Source organism: Rhinolophus hipposideros (assembly GCF_964194185.1).
Source record: "Rhinolophus hipposideros genome assembly, chromosome: 22".
NCBI classification, from domain to species: Eukaryota; Metazoa; Chordata; class Mammalia; order Chiroptera; family Rhinolophidae; genus Rhinolophus; species Rhinolophus hipposideros.
Window position 1 is genome coordinate 147,828 of NC_138068.1, and position 25,554 is coordinate 173,381.

The following is a 25,554-nucleotide window of genomic DNA, read 5'->3' on the forward strand; positions in this document are numbered from 1 at the left end:
CAGCACCATCCTCGATTCAGGGGCTCAGGTCCTGAACTCCCAAATGGCGCCTTCGACGGGCCCCAGCACCCAGATCCAGGAGTGAAGGGGAGAGCTGCTTGCACACTGTGGAAGCCCACGCATTAACAATTTATGGGCTTAATACACTAATTTTGGTCTAACATAAACTGTGGCGTGAGCATATGAATTAATCAGTTCCCAACAAACTGATGAGTGCATGAATAAATTACAGAATTAATAAATTGGGCAGTGAATTAGTTATAGAATGTTATGAAATTAACAAATACACAAATAGGTTACAGAAATCCAGGACCCCAAGATTTAGGGTTCAGCAACAAGGGGGTCTGGTCTTGTGAGACCCCTGGGACCCCAAACTCCCCCTGGAAGAGGTGAGGGGTTCTGAGTTTGCCCCAGTCTCGCCTCTCTGTGAACGCCAGCGGCTGTGGGAGGACCACACAGAGAAAGGGCCTCAGCCCCCTACCTCAAAACTGCTGGGATCAAATATATGGTGATGGAAGGAGAACTGACTCTGGGTGGTGAACACACAATGGGATTTATAGACGATGTAATACAGAATTGTACACCTGAAATCTATGTAAATTTACTAACAATTGTCACCCCAATACATTTAATTAAAAAAAAAATGCCGGCCAAAGACCTCTCCAGCCAGGAAGCCAGGGCAGAGTCCCAGAAGACTGCCTCTGGGACGCCCCAAAAACTAAAGAAAGCGCACGGGGCTGGAGGAGCTGGCAGTCACCACCTCCACGGAGTTCAACAGGCTGGGGCAGCTGCCGTCATCTCGCCCGGGTGATGGGGACGCTCTCCACTCACCTGCCCACGCCCCTCCTGAGGGGCTGCTTCGCACCACCCCCACCCCCACCCCCACCCCCGTTGGAGGAGAGGCGGGACTCCCGGTTGCCCGGCAACCGCGTCAACAAGCCCAGAGAGTAGGGGCTTTGTTGAAGGCTCAGAGTCAAGAAAGTCGAAGTATGGGGTGTGGGGACCGGGTCGGGGGAGGACCTGGCTCAGGGTCCCGGGCAGCTGTGGGCTGGACCCCAGTAAGGAAGGAGCCCTGCAGGGCTGAACCGGACCCTGGCGATGTTTCCCCTCCCCCCATCACCTCCTCCCTGGGCTCTGCTCTCCCTTCCTCCACCTAGAGCCAGTTCCAGACAGGCTAGGAGGATGAGCAAAGAAACAAATGAAGCGGCTGTCCTTTTGGCTCTGAGCCTCCTCTGGGGGTCCAGTGGGCTGGGGGTTTGATGACTGACCGGTGACGGAAACACAGGGAACTGGAGCGCAGAGAGGGTCCATCAACGTGGAGAAGGATCCACGGAGCTTCACCAAAAGCAGTGTCACCTGGTCTAAACCCCTGGGTAGGGCCTGAGGTCAACTCAAGGGTCTCGGTATTTTCTCAGTGGACAGAGAAACACCCTGTGGGCAGGAAGGAACTATCCCGAAACTCCCGAAAGGATCAGAAAGTTCTAGCTGACTGCAGCACTGAGTAGGGAGGCTGAGCTGATGGGGACGTGTGTGGTAGGCGTGAGCGAAGGTGCAAATGCTGGAGGTGCGGGGCCTACGGGGGTGGGGCCTGCGGGGACTCTGGAGGGGCCAGGCCAGGCCACAGGCTGGGCAGGTGCCAAACGGACGGACACCGCTTGGGCACCAACAAGGCGACGCCTCTTCCCTTTGGCAAGGGCCGAGGATGCGACCGCCGGCGGCAGAGGATGCCGGGCGCAGGGACTCGCGGGGCCGAGCCTCGAAGGGCACGCAGGGTGCAGAGTCCCGTGAGGAGCACGCCAAGGGGGCGCCCGCAGGGGAGCTCCCCAAGCCGGGCTGGACCCTAACACCCCAGGGACTGGCGGCCATGCACCCCGCTCGGCGCCATCGCCACCTGCTCTTCTGCGACCTGCTTGAGGACGTGGGCGCGGCCGATTCCATCTTCCCGCGTGAGTCGGTGGAACTGGGGTACCGTATGCCCGACCTGCGCTCCTGGACGCAATCACTCGAGCTACCCGCGGCGCAACAAGACCGGCTCCTCGGTGTCCTCAAGGCCGCCGAGGCTCGCGGACGAATCCGCGCCTTGCGGCTGCGCTACAACCATTTGCGGGTGAGGCCTGGGGCTCGGAGGGAGGGGCGGGCAGGCGAGACTGGGGGGCCGGCCCGGGACCCTGAGGCACGGGGCTGGAGGACCCGGGGGCGCGCGGCGGGAGGCGCGGCGGGCGGGGCGGGGCGCTGCTCCGAGGCACCCCGCGCGCCCCGCCCCGGCCCGCAGGCGGCGGAGATCTCGCTCCTCGTCCAGCGGCAGAAGTCCGCGCGCGCCGCCATCCGGCTGGAGCTGTTCCTGCCTCCGCAGCTGAAGCCCACGAGGCTCCCGGACCCCCTGGACCGTCAGGAGGTGCCTGCCAGCCCGGGAAGGCGGGGAGAGAGGGGCCCGCCCGCCCCTCTACACACCTGGCCCCAGCCCCTCTCCCCCGCAGCGGAGGCGCTTGGAGACCATCCTGGAGGAGACAGTGGATGGCCGCATCTTCCCGCGTTGACGGCGACCGCACCTGCCCACATAAAGTTCTCCTTCTCCAAGAGCCTGCTGGTCTTTACGCTCCGTCTCCACGTCCCAGGGCAGAGAAGGAGGGGATGGACGTCACAGACATTGGGGTCCACAGAGTGGAGCCCCTCCAACAAAGCAGGAAGTTGCAAGTGGGCGGGCGTCATTAACAGGGAACCAGGACATCCCTCACCGCCCAAATCCGCAGCCCCCTGCCGTTGAGTCCATGAGGGGCAGGAGGAAGGACGTGGCTTAACAAGTCACACCCCCAGAAGTAAGCAGCCTCAGGGAGAGACAGGGGCTGAAGTGGGACCCATCAGGGTGTCAGAGAGGAGGGTGACATTATGGGCAAAGGAAGTAGCTGCACACAAAGATGGCCTTTGGATGGGGCAGCTGGATGGCTCAGTTGGTTAGAGATCGAGGTCTCAACAGACAACAAGGTTGCCGATTCAATTCCCTCATGGAATGGTGGGCTGCGCCCCGGCCCCCTGCAACCTCGAAAACAGCGACTGGACTTGGAGCTGAGCTGCGCCCTCCACAACTAGACTGAAGGACAATGACTTGGAGCTGATGGGCCCTGGAGAAGCACACTGTCCCCCAATGTTCCCCAATTTAAAAAAATCTGGAGCGTTAGCTGTGCTGGGAGACTGGAGAAGGGGCAAGTTCTCCTCAGGGGAACCCTGCTGCCCCAGACAGAAAATCACCCTCTGTTTTCCCTTTCCATCCTGAATGGCCTCGTCTGCCCCCTCTGACTCTCTTACCTCCTCACCACATACATTCCCAACACCAGAAGGAAGCCGTCCCTGCCCCATTCTGACAAGCCTGTCCTGCAAACCCTCTGGATTCCTTAAGAACCTCCATGATTCTGGATAGACCTTCAAGAAAACTGTTCTCCCACACAGGCTGTTTGCAGAGCCCGGGATTTCTCTCAGCCACCTCTCCAGCGAGGGCTCAGGGACCCAGACCAGCCCCACCCCTGCCAGGGGGCTCCTGCTGAGTGGGCAGCAGCAGAGCTGACCCTGGAGGGGCACAGAGGTCAGAACTTGGGGTCTGGCCAGGAATCCTGCTCAGTGGCAGTCACTGCCCCTCCCTGACCCAGCTAGGGACGAAGACCTGGGCCCTCCGTGCCCTCAGCAAGCCCTTCTCCCCATCTGTTGCTGCCTTTGGCCTCGAAGGACACCCAGAACTATATGTGGAGTGGGAGGGAGGGGGGAGCTGCATGTAGTGGTGGGTGGGAAAGGGAGTGGGTGTGCTGGGAGGAGGAGGGAGAAGGAGGGGGCAGAGAAGGTGGTCTGGGTCAGGGACAGACACAGGGAAGCAGAAGCAACCTCTGCCCAGGAGTGGTGGCTACTGGCACCCAGACAGGCATGAAGGACAGCCAGCCCTGGCCCCCGGCCCGGCTCCCCGCCATCTGGACCCAGCACCCTGTCTCTGGGGGACACACTGAGTGCCTAGGATGACTTCATCATTTTAGCAGAAGCACATTTTATTTCACCACTTCTCTAAGCCTCTGTTTCTTCATCTCTAAAACGGAGTCTCAAGGGTCTCGCTGTTGCCATGTGCCCCACAGTGGTTGCTTCTAAAGCAGGGTCACTGCATTAGGCAGGCACCTGAGGACAGAGGGACAGGGCAGACGCACAAAGCCCCGAGGAGAGGGCTAGCAAGAGGACGACCTCGCAGACAGCTGTGCACATGGGCGCCCTTTGATCCCACCAGGGACAGGCCCTAGGTCCACAGACCAGCCTCAGAAAGTGGCTGAGGAAAGTGGCGGGACCTGGAGGTGGCTTCTGCTCTGCGAGAGCAAAGCCTGCACCACGTCCCTGGGGCCGTGAGGGATCAGGTGGGATCCGGGGCTGAGGCTTGTGCTCTGGACAGGGGGCCCTGGGGTGAGTCGCATCTCCACATCGCCTGCTGTATGGCCTTCAGCCGCTCCTCCCCAACCCACCTGGGATCCTCCATAGACTTTGGGGACACTGCAGAGACAGACTCTCCAGGGGAGGTACGGGAGACCCAGAGGGTGTAGGGGACTGGCCAGAGGAGGGAGGCAAATGTGCTGACCCCCAGCCATGAGCAGCTGCCCTACACATGTCTTGGGCAGTAGGTGGAGATGCCGCACATGCACTGTGCAATGCGCCTGGCTGTGTGACCTTGGGCCGGTGCTGGCCCATCTCTATGCTGTTACCTCTCAGGACTGTCATCTGGGGTAAATGAGAAGCAGTTGTCTCCTGTCTGGACAGGCTTCCAGCCTGGGCCCTGTCCGGGGAGCTTGCCAGCATGGCAGCCAGGGCCCCTGGGCACACCGCATCAAGAGGCGCCCCAGCCTCCCGGGTCCTCTGGCCTCTCTGACCTTCCCCGATCTCAGCTTGGCCTGAGCTCCTGCCGCTGTGGCCTCCTCTACCCTCACTGGCCCTCTTCACCTCTCACCCAGTCTGCGGGCTGGGTCTCGTCTGTTCTAGGGCTGGTCTGTCTGGCTCACTGCAAGGTCCTGCTCAGGGGACAGCCAGAAACTTGCTGAATGATGAAGAGTGTGTGGAAAATCTCCACTTCCCGTCACATCTCGACAACTTGTGCGGTTGGGAGGCCCTCTGTGAGCCGGACCAACTCCAGGCGCTCACCAGGCCTAGTGCCTGCACTGGGGACAGGAGCTACATATGGTCTGAGACCAGGGGACCATTTCCAGAGCAGGGTCAAGGCCACTATGACACTGGCCGTAAGCATGCTGGGATAAGAAATTGAACTAACAGCTGTACCAGGTCATAAAGTACCAGGAGAGTCAGCCAAAGAGAAGAGGGACAGGACATTCGAGGGAAGGGGACAGTGTGGCTTTAAACTGCATGACACCTTGGAGCAACTGAAGGGGTCAGAAGGGAGCCAGCCAGCAACCACAGATAGAGACATGTGGTGATTCCAGGGGCAAAAATCCATACCCCCAGCATCCAGGGTCACCTCAGCACAGGACCCCCGTCCCCTCAGTGGGAAGCCCCCTACAGCGTGTTATCTACACGCTACAGCTCTGTTATCACAGAGCGGTGACAACACGCTCTTAACCCCATTTTACAGGTGAGGGCACCCAGTCTGGGAAAGGCTAGGGTGGGGCCTAGAGTAACAACAACACAGTCCTTTCCAGCGGGGCAAGTAGCGTATGCGGACACTTGCGTCTCTAGGACTCTCGTGTCACACATCTGGCAGGAAGCTCATGGCCGACCCACGTGAATGGCACAGCTGGAATGGCCCGGCCGAGTCGGGGGCACGGCCACACCCCCACTCAGCTCAGGCCGCCCGGAGGCCAGAGACCCCAATATTAGCACCTCATCTCCACGGGCCACCCTAAGCAACGACGGGGGCCAAGGCGCTGGGCCGGACTCTACGGGGTGGTGGGGAGGGGGCGCGTGGGGCGCAGAGGCAGCCAAACGCGGGGCGGGGCGCGCCGGGCGGGGCGGGCCGGGCGCCTCCCCGCGCGAGGAAGTCCCAGCCCCGCGCTTTGGGGAAGTGCGGCCCAGGCGCCTGCGCACTGCACCCTGCGCCCCCTCCCCGACGATCCGGCCGGACTTCGGAGCGCGCGGGCTCGGCGGCGGCGGCGCGAGCGGCTCGAGAGCGCGGCCGGTGAGTGCACGCGCGCGGCGCGGAGGACGGCGGCCCTGCCCCTGCGTGCCCGGGGCCCCGGGGCCGTGTGGGGCGGGAGCTTCGGGAGCCGGCTCCGGGTTCCGCACCCCAGGGACTCCCGCCGCGGGGTCCACGTGGACCCCGGGCCGCGGCGGGACTGGAGCCCGCCCCCACCGCGCGCGCGGGGGGAGGGGGCGCTGCAACCGGGTTCCCCTTTTCTGCAGCTCAAAGCTTGGGGAAGTGATTGCTCAAAGGGGGGGCCGGAAGAACCCAGGTTTCCGCGTCTCCCGCCCCCCTCAGCCTGGTGGGGAGGGACCGAGGCGGGACACCCTGTCCGCCCCCGCCCCGTTGGCTCTGGCAGCCTCTGAGCCCTGCGAGTCGCAGGGGAGGCGCTGCGCCCCCGGCCCCAGCCGATCGGGGCCCCCGGCGCCCACCTCTCTCCAGAGCGCCGCAGGAGAGTCCCCTGCCGTCTGACTCGAATCCCTGCTGCTGCAGTGCACGCCCCTTCGGCAGTCAGGGTGGGGTGCAGACCGAACGTGGCCCCTCCCGCCCCCACCTCGCCTTTGGGTCGCTGGTGAGTGGGGCGCCATGGCGAGTTCCTTGGGGTAGGGGTGGGGGCGTCAGAGACTGGAAGGGGCCCCTGCAGAAGGAGGCAGGTTCCTCCAGGTCAGACCCTACCAGCACAGAGAGAGCGAGAGAAGTGAGTCGCCCCCACCATTGCAAAGGTGGGCTGGGGGCGAGGGTCACCAGGGTTAGGAAAACTGACCGGCCTTGTAAAGCCAGGCTGGGGCTCCCCACCAGCCAAATTGGGGGGTGGGGAGCAGCAGCTAGGAAAGGTACTGAGTAGGATCAGCAGCAGGGACTAGAGCCCCTCTGTCAACCCCCTCCCAAAGGTTATGGCATTTTTTTCTGGGATTGTCACATTTTCTTATTCTTTTTTTGGACTGGGCGGGCTCGGGGACGTTCTTTTTCCTTCTGTGGAGCAAAGCAGCAGCCGCTCCCGAGGGAGTCTCTGTCCCCAGAGGCCAGACTTGCTGCTTGGCTAGCCTCTCCTGTCCCAGACTGGGGGGTCAAAGCTTGGGGGTTGCTGGAGAAAGGGAAGGAGCCCCTCCCGAATGCAAGAATGAGCGGCAAGAAACCTAGACAGACCCTGTTCCCGCAGGAGAGAGCAGGTGCCCTGGGGGCATTGGTGGCCCCAGCCAGCTTGAGAAGGGTACAGGGAGTCAGGTCCAGGGCCTGCAACCCAGACAGAATGGGCTGGTACCCGCTCTGCCCCAAACTTGGCCCCTAGCACCTGGGCCATGCACTCTCAGGCAGGTCCCCTCCTCCAGTTCAGAGCTGAGCTGGAGATGGCAGCAGAGGTGGGTATAGTCTTCAGGTGCTCGGTTGGGGGTGGGTGGGACTGGGGCCCTGCCCCCACTCACAGTGGGTGCGGGTGCAGAGAAGGAAGAGCATTTCTGCCTGGGGAAGTCACAGCGGGTCTGGGGTACAGCTACCAAACCTCAGAGGTTGCCACACCCCTTCCTTTCCCTAGAAACTTGACCCCTGAGGGAAAGGCTGTGGGGCTGCTGCTGCCCCATCTGCTTGCTGGGAGCCCTAGGCCCACGTTTGAGGAGCCCCCCATGGTCTGGGGGAAGCCGGGCAGGTGGTGAGGCACTGTGGTCCCAGGGGACCCTGCTCTCGCCCCCCAGGTTTGGGTCAGGGCAGGGGCCTCTGTGTGCCCAAGCCCTGGAGGCAGGGGTGCCCCAAGGGCATGAGTCGCGGCTGTCACCTCAGCAGCGCTCCCACACGGAGCCCTCCTCCAGGAGCTGCCTGCCCTCCTGACCACCGAGACCCCCAGCGACCAACATGGGCCAAACAAGGATTAAAAGGCCACGAGCTGAGGAATGAGAAAATAAAGTGACACCTAGGTGTGAGCCTCCTGGCCGCGGAAGGTCCTCGTGGCAGAGTGCAGGGGGGCTTCCCCAGGCCGTGAGGGTCCCCCCTGGGCCGAGGTGGGCGCAGGCAGGGGCGGGGTGGGGAGGCGTTCAAAACTGCCTCCAGGCCGCTGATTGGCTACTGTCGCCCGCGGACTCTGGGATCTGCGGTCGGTCTCTCGGGGGCACTGGGGGGCTGCTCACCAGCTCGCGCCTCCAGCGTCGAAAGTGCGGCGCAGACGCTGAGCAGGACGCGCCCCTCGCCTCCCCCAGGGACCCCGCAGCTCCGACCCGGGAGCAAGACGCCCCCGCCCACTGCCGCCCCGCTTCCCCGACAGGCTGGCGTGGCACCCCCGCCCTGTGGTGAGGCCGCAGCGGTTTCCGCATCCTGGTGGGGGAGGGGGAGGGAGGGGGCATTAGTTGACAGCTGGGGGAAGGGGGCACCCAGCAGAGCGTCTAGGACCCAGGTCCCCTGGAAGCGCATGGCCCTCCCCACCCGTGTTCTGCCCCACTTCCTGCACCCTCAGGAAGTCCTGCCCCTTGTCCCACTCAGACCCTCTATGCCTCAGGCCTAATCTGGGGCCCCCAGGCAGGTCTGGACTCCTGGTGGGAAGCAACCCTACCCACCTCCCCACACAACCACAGGATGGAGGGGGCTGGGGTGGCGTTCTGAATGTCTGACTACCACCCCTGTGCACCAACCTGATAGCCCCAGGCTTGGGGCCCCAAGCCCCCTTGGGAGGGGCCAGGAGCCGGAAACCAAGAAAGAGGAACCCAGGCTTCCGGCTTCCCAGGGACTGAGCAGAGGGGGTTGTCCCGGAACCTCCTGTGGAGGTCCTGTCGGGCTCCTCTCCCCACTGACCCTGCACCTCTGGCAGCCCTGGTGGAAGCTGGGGTGAGCGCAGGAAGCAGGCCCTGTGGGGCAGGGGTGAGGAGGGCAAGACTCTCAGGACCCCTCCCAGGGGGCATGCAAGGGCTTTGCTCTCAGGCTCTCTGAGAACCTCGGCTTCTCTTCTCAGAACCCCAGGCTGTGGGGAGGGTCCCGGAGCCGGCACCACGGAGCCTGGGTGACCTGCACCCACCCATGCCCACCACGCATGAGGTTGAGAAACAGGTGCAGCACCCACACCCCTGCCTCTGTCCCCAGGGGCCTGGGGGACAGAGGAGGCCCTCGGACACCTAGGGGGCTGGAAGGGTCCTGTCTTTGGGAGCATGGCCACCAGCGGGCAGGGGGTTGGCCCTCAGCTTTGGCAGGGTGGCTGAGATGGCCCCCATCTACCTGCAGCACACAGGGCCACAGGAGGCAGATCAGCCCCCCTCGATGTCCAGTCATGATGCGGCCCCGCCAGCTGCCTCCAGCCGCAATCCCTGCTGCCTTTGCTGGTGTTGCTGTTGTAGCTGCTGGTACGTGGGGACTGGGGCACGGTGTGCCTGGGTGGGCATCGTGGGTGGAGCAGACCTGGGCCCAGGAGCCCATTCCCTGGACCCTCGGGTGGCTTCTGAGGTATTGCCTACAGGCAGGACGCCCCGCCACCCGCAGCACTCGCCAGGGGCTGTTGGGCTGTGGTGACCAGTGGCCAGCGCCCAGGCCTCTGTGTGTGTGGGGCCCCTCCTCCCTTTGCTCAACGCATGCTTACTGACGCAGCTGTGAGCCTGCTGGCCCCCATTGGCTCTGAGGACCCTACAGCACAACAAGACAAAAGCCGACCCTCCAAACTACGGCAGGTGGAGGGGCGCTGAACAGAGGCCTGACCCCCGGGCCACGGGGATAAGCTTCCAGAGCAGTGAGCTGGGGTGGGCGTGGGGCTCCTGGTGGTACCAGGGTTTTCTAGGGAAGCTGCTGGTCATTGGTGCCTTGCAGAGGCCTGGCCCCATCCAGGCTTCCAGCCCTTGGCTGTTGAGTGGACAGCGCTGTGGGAACCAGAGGGCGATCAGCTGATCAGTGAGCAGGCGAGGCCTGAGCCCAGACCTGAGATGGGAGGGGTGGCCTGGGGGTGGGAGGCGAACAGTTAGAGCCCAGACCTGGGGGGGTGGGAGGCGAACTCACTGAGAGCTTGGAGCTCTGGCAGGTGGGGAGGGCAGAAGTGGGTTCTGCCTCGAGAGAGGTTTGCAGGTAAGGGTTTTAGAGCCAGAGCAGGGAAGGCGGTCCCATAGGGAGAGTTGGGGGCCAGACTCGTGGGCTGGGGCTTTCCCACTCATCAGTGGGACCTGTGGGAGAAGGGGACGGGGCCAGGCACCAGGAGCTCGTGAAAGTCCCAAAGGCAAAAAGACTACAGTGGTCCGGGGTCCGAAGTCGGACGGGAGGCTGGAAGAAGCAGGTCCCCGGGCAGCCACCCGCAGTGGGCTTACAGAGTGCCAAGAGCCCCGGACCTCGTGTCCACACGCGTGCCTGTGTGTGTGTGAGGAGGAGGAGGGCGGTGCCACCTGACTCTGTGCCATCAGGAATGAAGAGCGACGGCGGGCGTGGCGGGCCTCCCAGGACAACAAGCTGCAGCCCCTCCCCAGCTGCGAGGCGTGGTGAGTTGGGCCCCATCCCCCAGCTCCCGCCCCCTGCATGCACCTGCCCCTGGGGTGAGGGTCTGGGCGGATGCCTGGTGCCTGACCTGGCCTGACCTGGCGGCGGGTGCCCACAGCAGCACGCCGAGCCCCGAGGAGGTGCAGAGCTGGGCGCAGTCCTTCGACAAGCTGATGCGCAGCCCGGCGGGCCGCGGGGCCTTCCGGGAGTTCCTGCGCACAGAGTACAGCGAGGAGAACATGCTCTTCTGGCTGGCCTGCGAGGAGCTCAAGGCCGAGGCCAACCAGCACGCGGTGGACGAGAAGGCGCGGCTCATCTATGAGGACTACGTGTCCATCCTGTCCCCCAAGGAGGTGCGCCGCGGTGGGTATGTGCGGGCGGGGGGCGCCTCCGGGCCCTGACCATGGCCTGTCCCGCAGGTGAGTCTGGACTCCCGTGTGCGGGAGGGCATCAACAGGAAGATGCAGGAGCCGTCGGCACACACGTTCGATGACGCGCAGCTGCAGATCTACACACTCATGCACCGGGACTCCTACCCCCGCTTCCTCGGCTCCCCCACCTACCGTGCGCTGCTGCTTCGGGGGGCCCCCCAGTCCTCCCACGAGGCCTAGGCTGCCCGCCGCCCAGCACACTCTGGGGTCACCCTCATCCATGGGTGGCAGCAGGTGGCAGGCACACCAGGCCCAGCACTCAGGGGAAGCTCCCAGGCAGGAGCTCCCCCCATCCAGGGGGCTCGGGGCCCCAGGGTACAGCAAAGAGGCAGGTGTGAGCCTCAGGGCTAGCGGCCCCTCCTGCTGGGGCTCCCACCTGGTGAGAAGAGGGACCCTCCCAGGAGGCACGTTGGACCCACCAGCCTCACTAGGGCCCCTCCCCAGGCAGCGGGGGGGCCTGGAGAACACCAGTGGAGAAGAGAACCCCTATACTGCCGACTTCTGTCATGGAGAGACTCTCCAACAAGAGCCGTCTGCACAGACTCAGACCCAGGCCTCAGAACAAGACTCAGGCCACAGGACCCAGTTTCTTTTATGTTCATTAACTTTAAACCTGGAAACATGTACTCACTGTGTTTTATCAAAAAAAGAAAAAAATGTTTTCATATTTATCTCCCTCCCTCCTCCTCCCAAAATAGGATGTCTTATAATTGAAGATATTTTTAAAGCAAAAGTCTCCTCTCTTTCCACCTTTGGGAGAGATTAGAGGATCAGGAATTGTCTTAGACCTAGGGCAGGGGAGCAGACTGGCTGTGAGGGGACCTGGCCCCATGTGCTGTGCCCCAGCCCACCCCTCCTCAGCGAGGGCCCTGCACCAGCAATGGTGCCATGACCTGGGCAGGGGTGGCCCCCATGGCACCTCACCAAGACTGGCAATGCAGTGAGACGCACTGCCAGGCCATGGCTGGGCAGGGGCCCCTGGCATACATCAAAGGTCGTCCCCAGAGGCTGGCTGGCTGGGGCTGGACACTGATGGGGGTGAGCTCCCTCAAGGCCCACTGTCCCTCAGGCCCCACAAGACATGTGCTTGCCACCCCCTTTCCTGGATTTCCAGTAGGCAAAGCAATTCAGTGTGCAAGTGATCTAGAGAGTGTGCCCCCATCCATGCTGCTTTGGGGTGCAGTGAGGACCAGCCCTCATAAAGGGCTGTGGGACCCAGAGTCAGCCCTGGGCCCTGAGCACTGCCTGGGGAGGAAGACCCTGGGGTCTGTTCCCAAGGCCCTCTCACCTGGCTAATGCCAGTGAGCATAAGCACACAGGCAGGGCCAGCAGGCTCCCCTCCAGCACTGCAAGTGTCACCTGACCCCATGGAGGAGGACTGTCCCCAGTGGTGGTGGGGTACTGAGCTCAAAGCCCAAGCCTGTGTATGGCCCACCAGGACCAAAGGCCAAGGACAGCACGGTGACCAAAACAAAAAACCATTTAATAATTTGGGGGGAAAGGGAGAAAGGTACACTACAGACAGGTTGGGGAGATGAGGAGGGCACAGGACGGGTCTCCAGAGAAGCTGTATCCAGAGGACGCGAGGAGGGCGACTGCTAGGGTGCTGACCAGGGCCCACGGCTGCAGGTACCTCTACAAAAGGGCTCAGCAGAACTGCAAAGAAGGGTGTGAGAGGGTCCAGCCGTGCGGCCTCCATGACCCCCTCTGGGTCTCCAGCACCTCCTCCAAAGCTCCCAGGAGGCTGGATGGGTGTGGGTGTCCCCCATTTCACACCACAGAGCCCACACAGGCTGCAGACACCCACCTCCAGAGAATGGGCAGGGTGGCCGGGGCATGCCCACCTACCTTCCAGCGGTTTCCACACTCGTTGCACACAACAAAAGTGGTCATGGGCTCGTCAGAGCTGCGGGTCTGCACCTACGAGAAGGTGTGGTGAGGGGCGCAGCCCGGGGCGGTCCTGGGGACCCTATGTGTGCCCTGCGCTGAGGCCGCACCGGTGACCAACCTTCAAGCCACTAACCACTCTCCTTTGACCAGGGCCCCTGACATGCCTTGGGGGCCACATCGGCGTCTACCTCCATAGGTCTGCCTGAGCGGAGTCCTGCAGCCACCTCCAGGCAGCACACCACACCCACCCTCCTGCCAGCAGCAACACTCCGCGGTGGCCCTCCACACAGGGCCAGGCCAGGTCCCCCAACTTTAGTGCCCCTCAGCAAGCAGGAACCACAGCGAGATGCTGCTTACTGGGGTACCTGGGGTCCTGGGCAAGGCGGGAGGTCCCAAAGTGACCCATGACTCCCTGGCTTGGACCCCAGCCCTGGAACCATGCACGCCGCATGTGTCCAGGCGTGAGGGAGAGGACCCCAGCCTGCAGAGCTGGGGGCAAGCGTGCGCCCTTGTGTGCCGCCCTGAGGACACGGCCCCGAGAGGAGGGCTGGCCCACCTGCGTGTAGGTGCAGTTCTTCTTCCCGCACTTTCCGCAGGTGAACAGGTCTGTCTGCGTGCCGCCCGTGCGGGCCATCTGGTGCTCACGGATGGCCTCCTTCGTCATGGCCTTGCGGACCTCCTTCAGCTCATCGCTGGCCATCTCCTGCAGCGAGCGGCCGCGCTTAGCCTGCAGCCCCAGGGCCGCCCCGCCCTCCCCCAGGGCTCACCTCCGACGTCATCACGGCGATCTGCTGGGGCGTGATGGCGCCGCACAGCACGTTCCGCCGCAGGTCAGGGTTCTTGGCGTCCTTGAGGTTAGAGATGCGGCTGCGCACGCGGTTCTTGTACTTCATGTCCGTGTTCCCCACATCCCGGAAGATGCGTGTCGGCGGTTAAGGACCCACCAGAGGCTGTTACCCTCCACCTGCCCGCCGGGCCAGCGAGGGCCTCCCTGTGGGGCCGCGTGCGGTGCGGTGGGGTGGGGACAGGAGCGCAGCAGCACAGGGCCATCTACCCCCCGGCCTGCGGGCGCCGAAGGGCTGCTGGGTGGGGCTCCCGCTGGACCCGTTCCTGGCTGAGACCCGGCCGCAGGCGGAAGCTCCAGGGCCCCAGGGCCCCAGGCCCCGCGAGCAGGTCGGGAGGGCTGAGCCCACGCCACGGCCCGGCCGAAGGCAGTGGCCACAACTCAGGGGAGCTGGGCCCGGCCGGCCCGCGACCCCCCCAGAACCCCAGCGCCACGCCCTGCACAAAGGATATATTCCTCGATCTGGGCGGACAGGTGCTCGCAGTCGGCGCCGATGGCCGCGTGGTCCCCTGCAGGGAGCAGGCCTGACTAGCCAGCCTCCACCCACCACCTCTAAGCCTGTCCGGCGCCCAGCAGCAGAGCCCAGGATCCTGGTGCTCTGTGTCCCCAAGGACCCCTGAGCCCACCTGGGGTCAGCAGCGTGGGCTGGGGAGAGGCCCCCCCCAGGACCCTCTGGCCGCGGGCCTCTGCGGGTGGCGGCCGTCTTGGGCACTCACGGTCGGTCCGCAGAGCGGCGGAGAGCATTTCACGGCACTTGTCACGCACAGCGTCACAGGTGACAGGCGCCGGGGGGAATGTGGTCATCCTTGGGGTCGACAGTGTCCTCGGCAGCTCTGGCCTCTTGCGGCTGAAAAGAGACAGGCCCGGCCAGGCCACGTGAACCTGTGAGATGCCGTCCCCAGGAAAGACAACCCCATCTGTTCCACCCAGAGAGCGGCCATGACACTGCCCATCCGTGGTCCAGCCCAGCATGCCTGTGGGGTCTGCCCAGCTGGCCAGAGGCGGTGAGGCTCGTTGGGTCTGCACTCCTCCAATGGGGTCACAACGGGACAGCATTGCCCATGAGGGTCCCCACCTTCGGGGAGGCCCAGAACACAGGCCACACCTCCCAATACCAGCTGCCAGGTCAGGGAGAGGCAGACAGGGCTGGGGATCGCCCCCACCTAGCACGAATGCCCTCGCAGGGCCAGGCACCCCCCACCCCTAGCTGCCTGACGTCCAGGCTGCACCAGCCCTCCCCTCGTGCTGTGCACCTCATAACCCTGTGACCCCCTACAAAGGCAGTGGAAGCAGCTTCCAGGAGGAAAAGCAACTGGGGCAGGTGGCAGGAGTCTCTGGTGAGTCCAGAGGTCAGCCGTTCCAGGCCCCCGGCCACTGCTTTAACCCCCCCAGGGGTCAAAGGCAAAGCAGCCTCGGCCACTCCCCACTGCAGACTGGGCACCCACAAGGAGGGGGGCCCACAGGAAGTGAGGCCAGTTCAATGGGGTGCAACATGAGCTGGCCACTGAGAATCCGACCGAGGAAGGGGGCCTGGAGCCAGGGACGAGGGCAGGGGCTCCCACAACCCCACTTGGGATGCGAGACAGCAGCTCCTGGCAGCCAGGACACAGCCTCGCCCCTGCAATGCTAGGGGCTGAGAAGACACAGTGTCCAGAGGGGCTCTGGAGGGGAAGTGTCCATCAGGAGGCTGACCAGGCCAGGCGTGGCTCCCTGGGCAGAGGCCCTTCCAAGTAGCCAGAAGGGCCCGTGTTTGGTGGCCTCAGCCATCCAGGGCGCACAGAGCTCAGAACCCTCAGGCCGGGCAAGTGGGGCTTGGCGGCCAGAGGTGTGCACCTGCTTCCCAGGTGTGCTACCTGGGATCCTTGGCCTCGGACGCCTCCTTGGAGGATGACGTGGGCAGAGGCTCGCCCCTCCTCCGCTCCCTGGCTTTGGCATCTGAAGCATCTGCAGGTGCCCAGAAAGGGGGGGGGGGCTGGCTAGGAGCAGGCCACCCCAGAGGGCAGCGGCAGGCCAGGTGGAAGATCACCACCCACGCACAGCCTTAGCCTGCCAGCCCACCACCCTGCTCCCACCAGGTCCTGCCCGCTGAGCCTTCCTGCTAATGACCAACTGGGGCCCTCAGCCCCAGCCTTAGAAGGTCCTGACATGGCTCCCACTCAAGTCGGCTGCCTATGGGTCCTTCTGGGATCCTCCCTGCTGCCCATCCACCCAGGATAATCCCTAAGTACAAAGCCCCTGCAGTGACGGCCTCGGATCGCCCCAGGCAGGCAGTACATGGCCATTCCGCACCTGGGCCTCAGGCACCACAAGGAGCCTGCCCACTGAGCATGTCTCCCACAAGTCTCCTGAAAGCCCATCCTGCGCTGGGGACCTTCTCACAGGATGAGCGTCCTAGACACCACCAGAGCAAACACACTTGTCCAACATATGGCCTTATGGCCACACAGGGATGGAGGGAGGCCCAGGACACACATCTGCTTTTGCAAGGATTTGGACATACCCAGGAGAGGCCTCAGGGTCCAAAGATGGGCATCCCTGCAACCCCCAGTCACCCCGCTGTCCCCAGGAAGAGGCTGCCCTGTTCCCTCTGAGCAGTACTGCCCCCCTTCTGCCACCTTCCACCTCCTTGCCTCTTCTCCCCCAAGTCCCCCTTTCCCTCCTCCCGTCACCTGCTCGCTTGGTCAGGGGCTGCTGCATGTGCAACTCTCCCAGCCGGGCCCCCACTCTCAACTCTCCTCTCTCCTAGCTCCACATAGAAGCCCTGAGCCCCGGCTTTCCAGACAAGGTCTGTCACGTCCCTTTCCCAGGTGACCCCACAGTGCTGACCAGCGAGGGGCCTGCACTCTTGGGGTGCCCCTCACCCCCGCACTCAGCCCACCCAGGAGCTTCTTCCAGGACTTGATGAGCGACTTGGCCAGTGCGATGACCTCCTCATCGGAGCTCTGCTTCCGCAGGGCGTTGACGGACATGCCGACACGGGTGGACTGCAAGGCAAGCGGTCTGGGCTGGGGCAGTGGTCAGACCTCTGCACAGACAGTTGGAGGCTCCCACAGGGTGGGCGCCCAGGACGAGCTGGGGGGGTGGACGCTCTCTCCCAGTCTACTGCCCCATTTGGGACCCAGGAGCCTCTGTGAGGGACAGGGCGGTTACCCTCAGTGCCCCTCCCCATCTCCAACAACCGAAAAAGGCAGAGACTGTCTCCTCAGGCAGGTATCTGTGCTAACCAAGGAAGCCCTGCGAGGCGCCCGGGGGCTGTCTGGGCAGGGGACATGCAGGGCCCTACCTGCAGCAGGTGCAGGGTGACGGGCATGGCCTTGAGCTCCCGCAGCAGGTCCATGGCTCCCTCCTAGGAGGAGAGGGGTATCTTCATAAATGACACTGAGATCACAAGGAGTGACAACCTGGAAATCCACCTGGGATCAGGTGCTCGGGGAGGGTGGGAATGAGGGGAAGCGGCCATGCACTCAAGCGCAGCACCCACAGGTCACGCGACTTCTTGCCCCACACAGGACGATGGCAAACACCTTTGAGAGCCCCAGCCTGGTGAAGGTGTCCAGTCCCACGTCCCTTGCCCAGGTGGGTCGGGCAGCCTCTTCCCAAAGTAGCTCACCTGTCGGCTGAGAGGGGCTGACCCAGGAACAGTGACCGCAGCTGAGACCAAACCCTCAGGGCGCCTCCACTCACACCTCAGCCACGCCCAGTATTTACGAGTCCCCACCCATCAGTGTCTCCAGGACTCCAATTACCTCTTGGCCAGCCACTGCCCCACCTGGACCACTGTCACAGCCCCGGCTCCCTTCTCTGCCCCACCCCCGCCCATCTGTCTCCTCAAAGCCCTCACATTAGCCGTGCACAAATGGGCTGCATCTCTCCACTCCAGGCACAGCTCCTCAGTGCTCGTGTGCCAAGCTGCTTGCCCCAGGACCTTTGCACCTGCTGCCCCCACTGCCACGGACATATCTCCCAGGATGTCAAAGACTGCCCTCCTTCCCTCCAGAGTTTTGTTCAGAAGAGATATTCTCAGCAAGTGCTCTCCCTCCTGCTTAAAACTGCAACACTACCCCCCTTTGCCTTCCTCCACAGGCACCTCACTTTTTGATGCACTGATGTGTTTTCATGTGTGTGTCTCCCATTACAGGAAGAGGCAGACATGAGCAACCCAGCCACCCAAGGCTGTAAGAGCCTTACGTGCTCAGGTCACGAAGCCTTGGCCTATACCCCCACACACACTGCCACCAATCTGGGTGGCATCTCTGCTCAGGCTCCAGCACCCTCCTCATGGCCTCCAGCAGGCCCTGCCCCTGGGGCTGTGGACTCCAGCCTTGGGGTGATGTCAGCGGAGGTAGATGTACCAGAGCCCACAGTACAGTGCTGCTCACTGAACATCACTGGGAGCCTCAGGCTTCGTCCTGCTCCAGACCAGAGAGGCCCAAACAAGTCCCTGCCCCCCTGGGCACTTGCAGGCAGTGGAAGCAGCAGCGCTGCCAGCTCACTCGTCACCCGAGCACCCCCGTGCCCCCGGCCCTGCCACAGCTGCTCCCCTTCTTCCTCCCCTGGAGCTCCATGCTTGGCTCCCACCTGGATACCCCACACCACTCTGCTGGGCGCATCTCTGTCCCCACAGGGGAGGGGTCATCTGTTTTGTCCCGTTCAGGGGGAGCTGGGGAGTAGCTTCTTTCTCTGGTCAAGTCTAGAAAAGGTTAGATTGTTTCCACACCACTGCTCAGGCTGCCCGGGGCCTCCCAGGGCAGGAACACAATGCGGGTCGCTGGCTGCCGGATGAATGCCGGGAGCCAGCCGCTGGCCAAGATCCCGCAGACCCCTGTCCGAACCAGGGTCAGGAGGGACCCAGGCTCAACCCAAAGTTACCCCCAAATCAGCAGTACAAGCACAGCCCTGGGGTGGCCGCGCAGGCCTGGACAGCCCATGACTGAGCCCCTGGACCCACTTCTGGGGCCACGGCTCCGCGGGCCCCAAACGCAGCCAGAGGGGAGCACGCTTGGTGAGCACGGAGCCCCCCAGGGAGCCAGCCAGGAGCTCACGCTCACACTCACACTCACACTCACACTCACGCCGGAGGCAGCACCACCCACCAAGGATGTTTCCGTGTGCGCGCACGCAGTCGCCAAGCTCCGGTAGCGGCGGGGGCTGGAAGCGGAGCCACAGCTGGCTGCCGCCGCCCCAGGGCCCCCGCCTACCTACCCGCTCCCCACTTGCTGCCAGCTGAGTTCTGGCTAGAGAAGCGAAATCATTTATTAGGAAACGCGCTGCTTCTGGGGCGGCGACAGAGAAGAAAGGGGCCTCCGGGCCAGGGAGGCCTCTACCTGCCTGCGACGGCGGCGACGCGGCCCCGGCCCGGCGGAGGCAGGGAGGCTCAGGCTCCGGGGAAGCGGGCCCGCCTCACACCCTAACGCTCGCAGGCAGGGCGCAGGCGGGAGACCGGGGGCCCGGGGGCGACGGGGGGACGGAGGGGGCCCGGGCCGGGCAGGAAAGGGCTGCGCGGGCGGGGACGAGAGGGGCGGGGCCCGGGCCCGCGGGCGTCGGCCTGGCCGCGGGGGTCTGAGTCCGGAGCGGGCGGGTGCGGGGACAAGGTCCAGGCCGGATCGCGGCCTCTGCCGTGGGTGCGAGGGTGCGGGGCGGGGCAGGGCTCTCGGCCCCCGCGGGGTCTCCCCGCGTCCCGGGAGTCTCTGCCTGGGCGGGGCCTCGTCCTGCACCCCGGGTGGTCTCCCCGGCCCGGCCCGGGGCTCGGCGGGCTCGGCGGGGGCTCGGCGGGGCGGGGGTCCCGGGGTCCTGGCGGCCCGCGCCCCTCACCGCGCTCTTCTTGGTCACCATCTTGTCCAGCCTCCGGGCGATCCGCGCAATCTCCTCCTCCTTGCCCATCATTGCCTCAGGGGCAGCGCCCCCAGCGCCCGCCGCGCCAGTCTCAGCCTCCCGGCCCAGACGCCGGCCAAGGCCGTCGCCGCCGCCCGCACCCGCCGCAGCCGACGCAGCCCTGCCGCGGGCGGGAGACCCTCGGTTCAAACCCCCCGGCCCCGCGCCCGCCGCGCTGCATCCTGGGACATGTAGTTCCCGCTCCCTCCCGTCTGGCGCGCTCCCTCCCCGCCCTGGACCACACCTCCCAGGAGCTTGCGGGCACGCACAGCTTCTTGGGAATGGTAGTCTTGACTCGGGCCGTCTCGAGGCCTACGGGCCCGAACGACTCTCAGTCCCACAAGCCTTCGCGCGGCCGGGTAGCCTGCGGAGGGCGCTGCGGTGTCGCGTGGGGCTAGGAAGTGCGTGCGGGCTGCATCGTGGACCGCGGAGCCTCCCTCCGGACCCTCCGCCCGGGAGCGGCCGGGAGCCCGACTGCGGGGAGCTGGCGAAGGCATTTCCCCCGCTCCACCCCCTTTAAGCCCTCCTCTAGCACCTTCCGCTGTCCCGGGGCAGCCGGCCCATGACTCCCGTGCCCTACAGCGAAGTCCTGCGGGAGACTCCCTGGAGCGCTGGCCTCTGAGGCCTCGACTGGGGAGCCTGCGGTGGGAGGCAGCAGTAGCTGGATGCGGAGTGTAGGAGCCAGAGCTGGGGTAGGAAGATGCAGGGCACTTGGAGGGGCTGCGTGGGCAAGGCCCCTGCCTCCGGAGTCAGCTAGTGGGTGTGAATCCCTGGCTGTCACTTCCAACAAGTCATTGACCATTCTGTGCCTCCGTCTCCCTGTCTGTGAAATGGGGATGTTTTCGGTGTCTACCTCACAGGGCTGCTGTGAGCTTATTCAGGGCAGGAGACAGTGAGCAATTTGCTGCTGGAGGTCCTTGGGAAGGGCCCCACTGCACTCAGCTGAAGGGATGGCCTGGCCCCGGGAGGGTCGGGGAGGAGGGCAGGGGAGCATCTCCCCCAGGCGGGCACCCCCTCCTCAGTGATGCAGAGGCCGGGTGGGGTGCTGGAAGGGGCACAATTCTGGGCGAGGGGAGAGGCCAGGGGACAGGGCCTACAGTTGTGGGCCCCACAGCCACTGAAATTCAAGCCAAGTAACTGAGGCCACGTGGCAGAGGGGATGTCCAGATGACTGACGTAGGCTGACCATGCCTTGGACTCGGAGTGGCATTAACTAGATACGACTGAGCTTCCCGGCAGCCAAATTGAAAAGCGAACCAGGGTAGGTTATGAGATTCCTTAGTTAGTAATTATAAGGAAAAAGTGTGGAATTCAAAAAGCAAAGGTTTTCCAGAACGGCCACCCTGTGGCAGGTGAACACAGCACCTCCGGTTTACAGTCCGGCTCTGATTCTGCCCCTCACTGTGAGTCTGGGCCAGGGCTCTGAGCCCAGACCAACCAAGCACATCCTCGTGGCCAAAATCACCTGGTCAAAGAAGTGAGTGTGCAGCCTCTGAGGGTCCAGCCACACACCCTTCAACCTCCCTCTCAACAGACAGCTGGCCAGCATCTTGTAAAACAATAACCAGCAGAAACCCCAGAGAACTCAACCTCTGAGATCAGGCTGCAAAGACTCAGAACTGGCTCCCCAAAGCTCACAGGGGCTCCCCAACAGGTGAGCTGGTTTGAGGACCACTTGGAGGGGACTCCCCTGATGCTAGACGCTTCCAAGCGCCACGAAGGATCCTGAGACACAGAGCTCAGCCACAGCTTCAGCAAAGGCTGGAGCACAGGGGAGGGAGTGTCAACCGATATGATCAGCATGGAGCAGAGCCCACAGCCTCCACCGTCTGGAGCAGGGAGGTGTGTGTCCAAGAGACCTCAGAACAGCTTCAGGTCCCAAAGATTACAGCCGAAAGGAGAGGATCAGGACAGGCCTCTCAGATGCATCGCTTGGGCTTTCAAGAAGGGTTTGTTCCAGACGCCTAACTCTGGGCCAGGCGTCCACTGGAGCAGGGCCTGGGCCATCAGCACAGCCCCCTGGACAAAGAGCCAGCGTCAAGGCCTGTCCCCATGTGATCTCCATGGGACGGAGAACCACAAAGTGCTGGGGAGGGGAGCGGGCATGCAGACACCCCAGAAAACCAGCTTGAGGACTTACCCTGGCCCTGCCTGGACAGCATGGCGAGGGAATGTCTCCCACGCTCCCATGCAAGGGGCTTGGCATAAGGGACGCTTCTAAGTGTTTGGCTGGGTTGAACGTTTTAGGCCACAAAGGTGTGCTAGCACGGTGACTCAAGCATGACTAGGGAGCTGGTTAAGAATGAAGACCCCTCCCTTTTGTACCCCCAAGAGTGGGGCCCTGGGGTCTTTGTCCTTTGTCTACAGGTGGCAGGGTACAGAGGATGTCCCAAGGGTACAGAGGATGTCACAGGACGGGGAGGTGGGTAGTGGCCTGGGGTTTGTACCCCAGCCCCTATGACATTCAAGCTGCTGAGAGGGCAGAGGGGGTCACAGGAGAGGCACCATGGGGTGGGGGAGATGGAGACAGGGCAGGTCTGGGAGCTGAGGTGGTGGGCTGGGTGGGGTGGGAAGGAGACCCCGACAGGTCTGAACTAAGGGACAGGGACCAACCCCGTGCGAAAATAATCAGTGGGAAGGAATCCCAGTGATCTCAAGCAGAAGGGGTCCTTTCTTAGGCTCAGCAAGGTGGGCACTGACCACAGCACACACGAGCTCAGTGCAGCGGGAAACTCAGTTTTCTGCATCACACGTTTTAGAAAACACTTTGGTTACTGTTTCGGAGCAATTGGTGTCCTTTGTGACCCTATGAATTTCACTTTGGGCACTGCCCATTATGTGGCACTAGTAAGGGCAGGGAGGAAAGGAGAAGCTGTCAGCCCAGCTAGGGCCCTTCCCATGCCCAGCGGCAGTGGAGGGCCCAGGCTGCCGGCCCACCTTGGGCCCTTGCTCCTCCGTGAGAAGCCAGGTGGTCTCCACCTCCAGAGCCTCCAGGGTCGGCCACCGAGACAGCCCATAAGGCGCCTAGCAAGTCTCTGCGGAGGCTGGAGGCAGAAGAAGACCAAGGCGCTGTGGAGCCCCAGGCCTTTGGGACCCACCCCGAGCATTGGCCTCTAGGTGGCGGGAGTGAGCCATAGGCCAGCCTGCTAGCCAGGTAGCCACCACCCACCCCCTAGGGAGGTCCAGTGGGTTTCTGCCACCACGGTGGAGTGGCTAGAGTGGGATGTGGTTAGCCCTGCAGACAGGGCCTCACTTGTGGAAGCTGTAGGTAGGTCTCACCCTCGCCAGAGCTCAAGCTGGTGTCGCGCTGGCCAGCCCCAAACTCCCGACTCCCCACCTTAGCAGTCCCTGGTCTTGGGGCCCCTTATGAGTTCACGATCCCCAGAACCTTGCTCAGGACGGTCTCACCTTACCCCAGGCCCCTCAGGGACCTTACCCGACCTCAGGACTTCGTCCCCCAGACCCTCCTGAGCCCTCAGAGGGCTGCGCCCAGAGGGTGACAGAATCATGGGTTCTGCTTCCAGGCCTCATGGAAGCCTGGCAGAGGCTTCCATAGGGCGCCCACCAGGGCTGGGTCCTTCCACATCCCACCCACCCCTCTGCAGGTGAAGAGCCTCACTTCCTCTTTGGTAAGTCTTGGGCATGCACACGCCCACTCGCCCCAGTCACACGGGACGCAGAGGTTGCTCACACGTGCCACACCGGGCACACGCTAACCACACACACAGACCCTCTGAGAACGTGGCCTGGGTCCCCTGCCGCATCCCCCGACCCCAAGACACCTAATAGGTGCTCAGTAAGTACATGTAACAAGAAGGAAGAAGAAAGCAGCAAGGGTACATGGGAAGGGACCCACACTTAGCGGCTGCTGCTGTGCGGGGGAGCCCCACAGACGAGCCCCGGACGGCCTCCCCTAGACCCAGGCAGGGCTCGCAGACCCTCCACCACTGCTGAAATGGGACCGAGCTGAGGGCCAGATGTACCCCAGAAAAAGTTGCCAAGTCAAGGGAGGCCAGGCTGGGTTTGGGAGCTGTGAGCTACGTGGATGTGTACATCGAGGAGGGCTCCTTATCATTAGAGGTCAGAGGTGGAAACGAATCCGAAGGAGCCCCCGGGTGGGCGACAATGGCACTTAACCTCAGACCCACCCACCTGCCTTGTTCCGGAACACCCTCCTGGACACTCATCCGGCCCACCGCCAGGGGGCCTTGCTCAGTGCCCACGATGGTCCCAAGGAGCAGCCCCTACAAGCCCCACACCGGCCCCACCCCTGGGGCTGACTTCCCTCAGCTCATCCTGAAGGGCTGCGTGCCCTCTTGCAGAGTCTCCCACATCGTGTCCCTTTATGGAGACATGGGTCTGCCCTCGGGATCCCTCTGTAGGAGCTGGGCCTTGTCCCAGGGCTTTGAGGAGACAGACGCAGCCCTGACACCCCCTGGGGTCCACACCACACAGGCCCGGCCACACCTTTGGCCCCGAGGCCAGCCCTACCCCTGTCTTCAGTCCACGGAAACAGCAGAAGCTCTTGTCATTTATTTTTCTATTTGTGTCCCCCGCCCCCTCACCAGTACAAAGCTGGCCATGACCCCCATGGGTCGCATCCGTGCTTCCCTTCTGGCTGGGGCAGGAGCCTAGGTGAAGAGGCCAGTGCTGCCAAACTCACACGGAGGCCCCTCACTTCCCATGGCCACGAGGGGCAGGGGGACCCTACAGCCTCCTGGCCCGGCACCCAGCTGTTTCTTCTCCTTGTCTCACCAGACCCTCCAGCCCACCATGAGGCCACAGGTCCCTGCCACAGGGGCTCTATGGGACTGCGACCCAGCCAACGCGGTCTGTGCCTCCCCCACATCCTGGCCTCTGAGGTCAGGCAGGGCGGTGACCAGGGACTCAGGTCCCATGCACCACTGGGGCTCTTGGCTCTGCCACTTGGCAGCCCTTTCTCTGGGCCTCAGTCTCTCAGTCTGCAGCATGGGCACAGCTGCCTGCCCAAGGCAGTGTCACTCGGAAAGTCCCCAGCCCAACCCTGGGCCTTGGCCCAGGCCCAGCTCCCCACCCCAGAGGCAGCACTTAAGGGGCGGCAGAAGGCATCCCCCAGAGGCCAGTGGCCTGCTCCAGGCACTCTAACAATGCACTTCCCCCACACAATTCCCAGAAACGCCGCCCTCCCTGCCCTGCCAGCCCGCCAGCCTGGCGGCCACTTCCCCTCCCCCTCCCCAGGGGCCCAGGCAGCAGGGCCGTGGGGTCAGGGGCTATGGGTGAAAGGAGGAGGCCTGACTACAGGGCAACAAACCCAGGAGTCCAGGCACCCAGCCCGCCCTCCTGGAGAGAAACCAAAGGAACTCCTGGGGAGGCCGATGGGGGCTGGGAGGTGACTGCAGCAGACTCCTTGCCCTTCCCACCTGGTGCCAAGCCCGGCCTCGTCCTTGGGGCCTGGGCAGACCCATCTCCACGGCTCTGTGCTGAGGCTGGGATTGCTGGCAGATCACACTGGTCCTCTGCTCAAAGCCCTCCCAAGTCGCCAAGTCTCCTCCAGAGAAAAAAGTCAGAGCCTCCAGGCCCCACACAGCCCCTTCCCTGTGCCCTGTGCACTCCCTGCTCACCCCACAGACCCACACTTGCCCGCCCCTGGGTCCTTGCACGTGCTGGTCCCTCTTTTGTAAAACACTCTTTCCCATCTCTCTCCTCGTGTCTTTCACATGTTTCCTTCAAGGATTGGCTCAAGTGTAACCTCATGAAAGGCAGTCACTGAGCACCCTGACAGAGCCCCTCTCTCTGCAGGTACCAGGCAGCACCATCCCCCACAGAATGTACCACGGCCTGGCGTCCTACATTCGGCCGGCCTTGTTTGTAGAGTCCTGGATTGTCTCTGTCTACCCCATCGCAAGGACTTGGGTCTGACTTGTTTTCTGCCAAACCCCATCTCCCAGGACAGGCCCTGGTGC

At 63.5% G+C, this 25,554-nt stretch overlaps 3 protein-coding genes across 17 annotated transcripts; 2 read left to right on the top strand and 1 right to left on the bottom strand.

Moving 5' to 3' along the window:
- Positions 1-1,612: 1,612 nt before the first annotated feature.
- LKAAEAR1 (LKAAEAR motif containing 1) lies at positions 1,613-2,631 on the top strand. The gene is made up of 3 exons (XM_081033987.1): positions 1,613-2,107; positions 2,273-2,395; positions 2,478-2,631. Exons 1-3 carry the CDS (start codon positions 1,703-1,705, stop codon positions 2,535-2,537), a joined length of 588 nt encoding a protein of 195 aa, XP_080890113.1. The 5' UTR covers positions 1,613-1,702; the 3' UTR covers positions 2,538-2,631.
- A 3,393-nt stretch (positions 2,632-6,024) lies between these two features.
- Positions 6,025-11,736, top strand: RGS19 (regulator of G protein signaling 19). 12 transcript variants are annotated; one of them, XM_081033624.1, is made up of 9 exons: positions 6,079-6,145; positions 6,590-6,719; positions 8,335-8,424; positions 8,771-8,956; positions 9,081-9,175; positions 9,347-9,465; positions 10,504-10,578; positions 10,695-10,929; positions 10,996-11,671. In XM_081033624.1, the coding sequence occupies exons 5-9, from the start codon at positions 9,146-9,148 to the stop codon at positions 11,185-11,187; spliced, it is 651 nt and encodes a 216-aa protein (XP_080889750.1). In that variant the 5' UTR covers positions 6,079-6,145; positions 6,590-6,719; positions 8,335-8,424; positions 8,771-8,956; positions 9,081-9,145; the 3' UTR covers positions 11,188-11,671. The 12 variants fall into 12 exon arrangements, with proteins under 12 accessions (XP_080889752.1, XP_080889745.1, XP_080889746.1 ...); XM_081033621.1 differs by lacking the exon at positions 8,771-8,956 and having other exon boundaries at positions 6,080-6,145; positions 6,641-6,719; XM_081033625.1 differs by lacking the exon at positions 8,771-8,956 and having other exon boundaries at positions 6,088-6,145; positions 10,996-11,736.
- Positions 11,737-12,469: 733 nt separating this feature from the next.
- On the bottom strand, positions 12,470-19,797 carry TCEA2 (transcription elongation factor A2). 4 transcript variants are annotated; one of them, XM_081034476.1, is made up of 11 exons: positions 19,553-19,796; positions 18,320-18,431; positions 17,025-17,087; positions 16,620-16,725; positions 15,595-15,685; positions 14,458-14,588; positions 14,194-14,250; positions 13,665-13,819; positions 13,454-13,600; positions 12,856-12,927; positions 12,470-12,663 (listed from the first exon to the last, which is right to left on the bottom strand). In XM_081034476.1, the coding sequence occupies exons 3-11, from the start codon at positions 17,076-17,078 to the stop codon at positions 12,655-12,657; spliced, it is 822 nt and encodes a 273-aa protein (XP_080890602.1). In that variant the 5' UTR covers positions 17,079-17,087; positions 18,320-18,431; positions 19,553-19,796; the 3' UTR covers positions 12,470-12,654. The 4 variants fall into 4 exon arrangements, with proteins under 4 accessions (XP_080890602.1, XP_080890605.1, XP_080890603.1 ...); XM_081034479.1 differs by lacking the exon at positions 18,320-18,431 and having other exon boundaries at positions 19,553-19,797; XM_081034477.1 differs by lacking the exons at positions 18,320-18,431; positions 19,553-19,796 and adding an exon at positions 18,835-19,165.
- Positions 19,798-25,554: the final 5,757 nt, after the last annotated feature.

Bases quoted from the DNA above. Each gene is read 5' to 3' on its own strand.
- LKAAEAR1 (XM_081033987.1), top strand. From the start codon at position 1,703: ATGCGACCGCCGGCGGCAGAGGATGCCGGGCGCAGGGACTCGCGGGGC. The intron at 2,108-2,272 runs GTGAGGCCTGGG...CCCGGCCCGCAG, and splicing joins TGCGCTACAACCATTTGCGG to GCGGCGGAGATCTCGCTCCT. The intron at 2,396-2,477 runs GTGCCTGCCAGC...TCTCCCCCGCAG, and splicing joins ACCCCCTGGACCGTCAGGAG to CGGAGGCGCTTGGAGACCAT.
- RGS19 (XM_081033626.1), top strand. From the start codon at position 9,146: ATGCCCACCACGCATGAGGTTGAGAAACAG. The intron at 10,579-10,694 runs GTGAGTTGGGCC...GGGTGCCCACAG, and splicing joins CTCCCCAGCTGCGAGGCGTG to CAGCACGCCGAGCCCCGAGG. The intron at 10,930-10,995 runs GTGCGCCGCGGT...CCTGTCCCGCAG, and splicing joins CCATCCTGTCCCCCAAGGAG to GTGAGTCTGGACTCCCGTGT.
- TCEA2 (XM_081034479.1), bottom strand. From the start codon at position 19,624: ATGATGGGCAAGGAGGAGGAGATTGCGCGGATCGCCCGGAGGCTGGAC. The intron at 16,726-17,024 runs GTAGGGCCCTGC...CTTGCCTTGCAG, and splicing joins TCACCCTGCACCTGCTGCAG to TCCACCCGTGTCGGCATGTC. The intron at 15,686-16,619 runs GTGGGCTGAGTG...GGGCACCTGCAG, and splicing joins GTCCTGGAAGAAGCTCCTGG to ATGCTTCAGATGCCAAAGCC.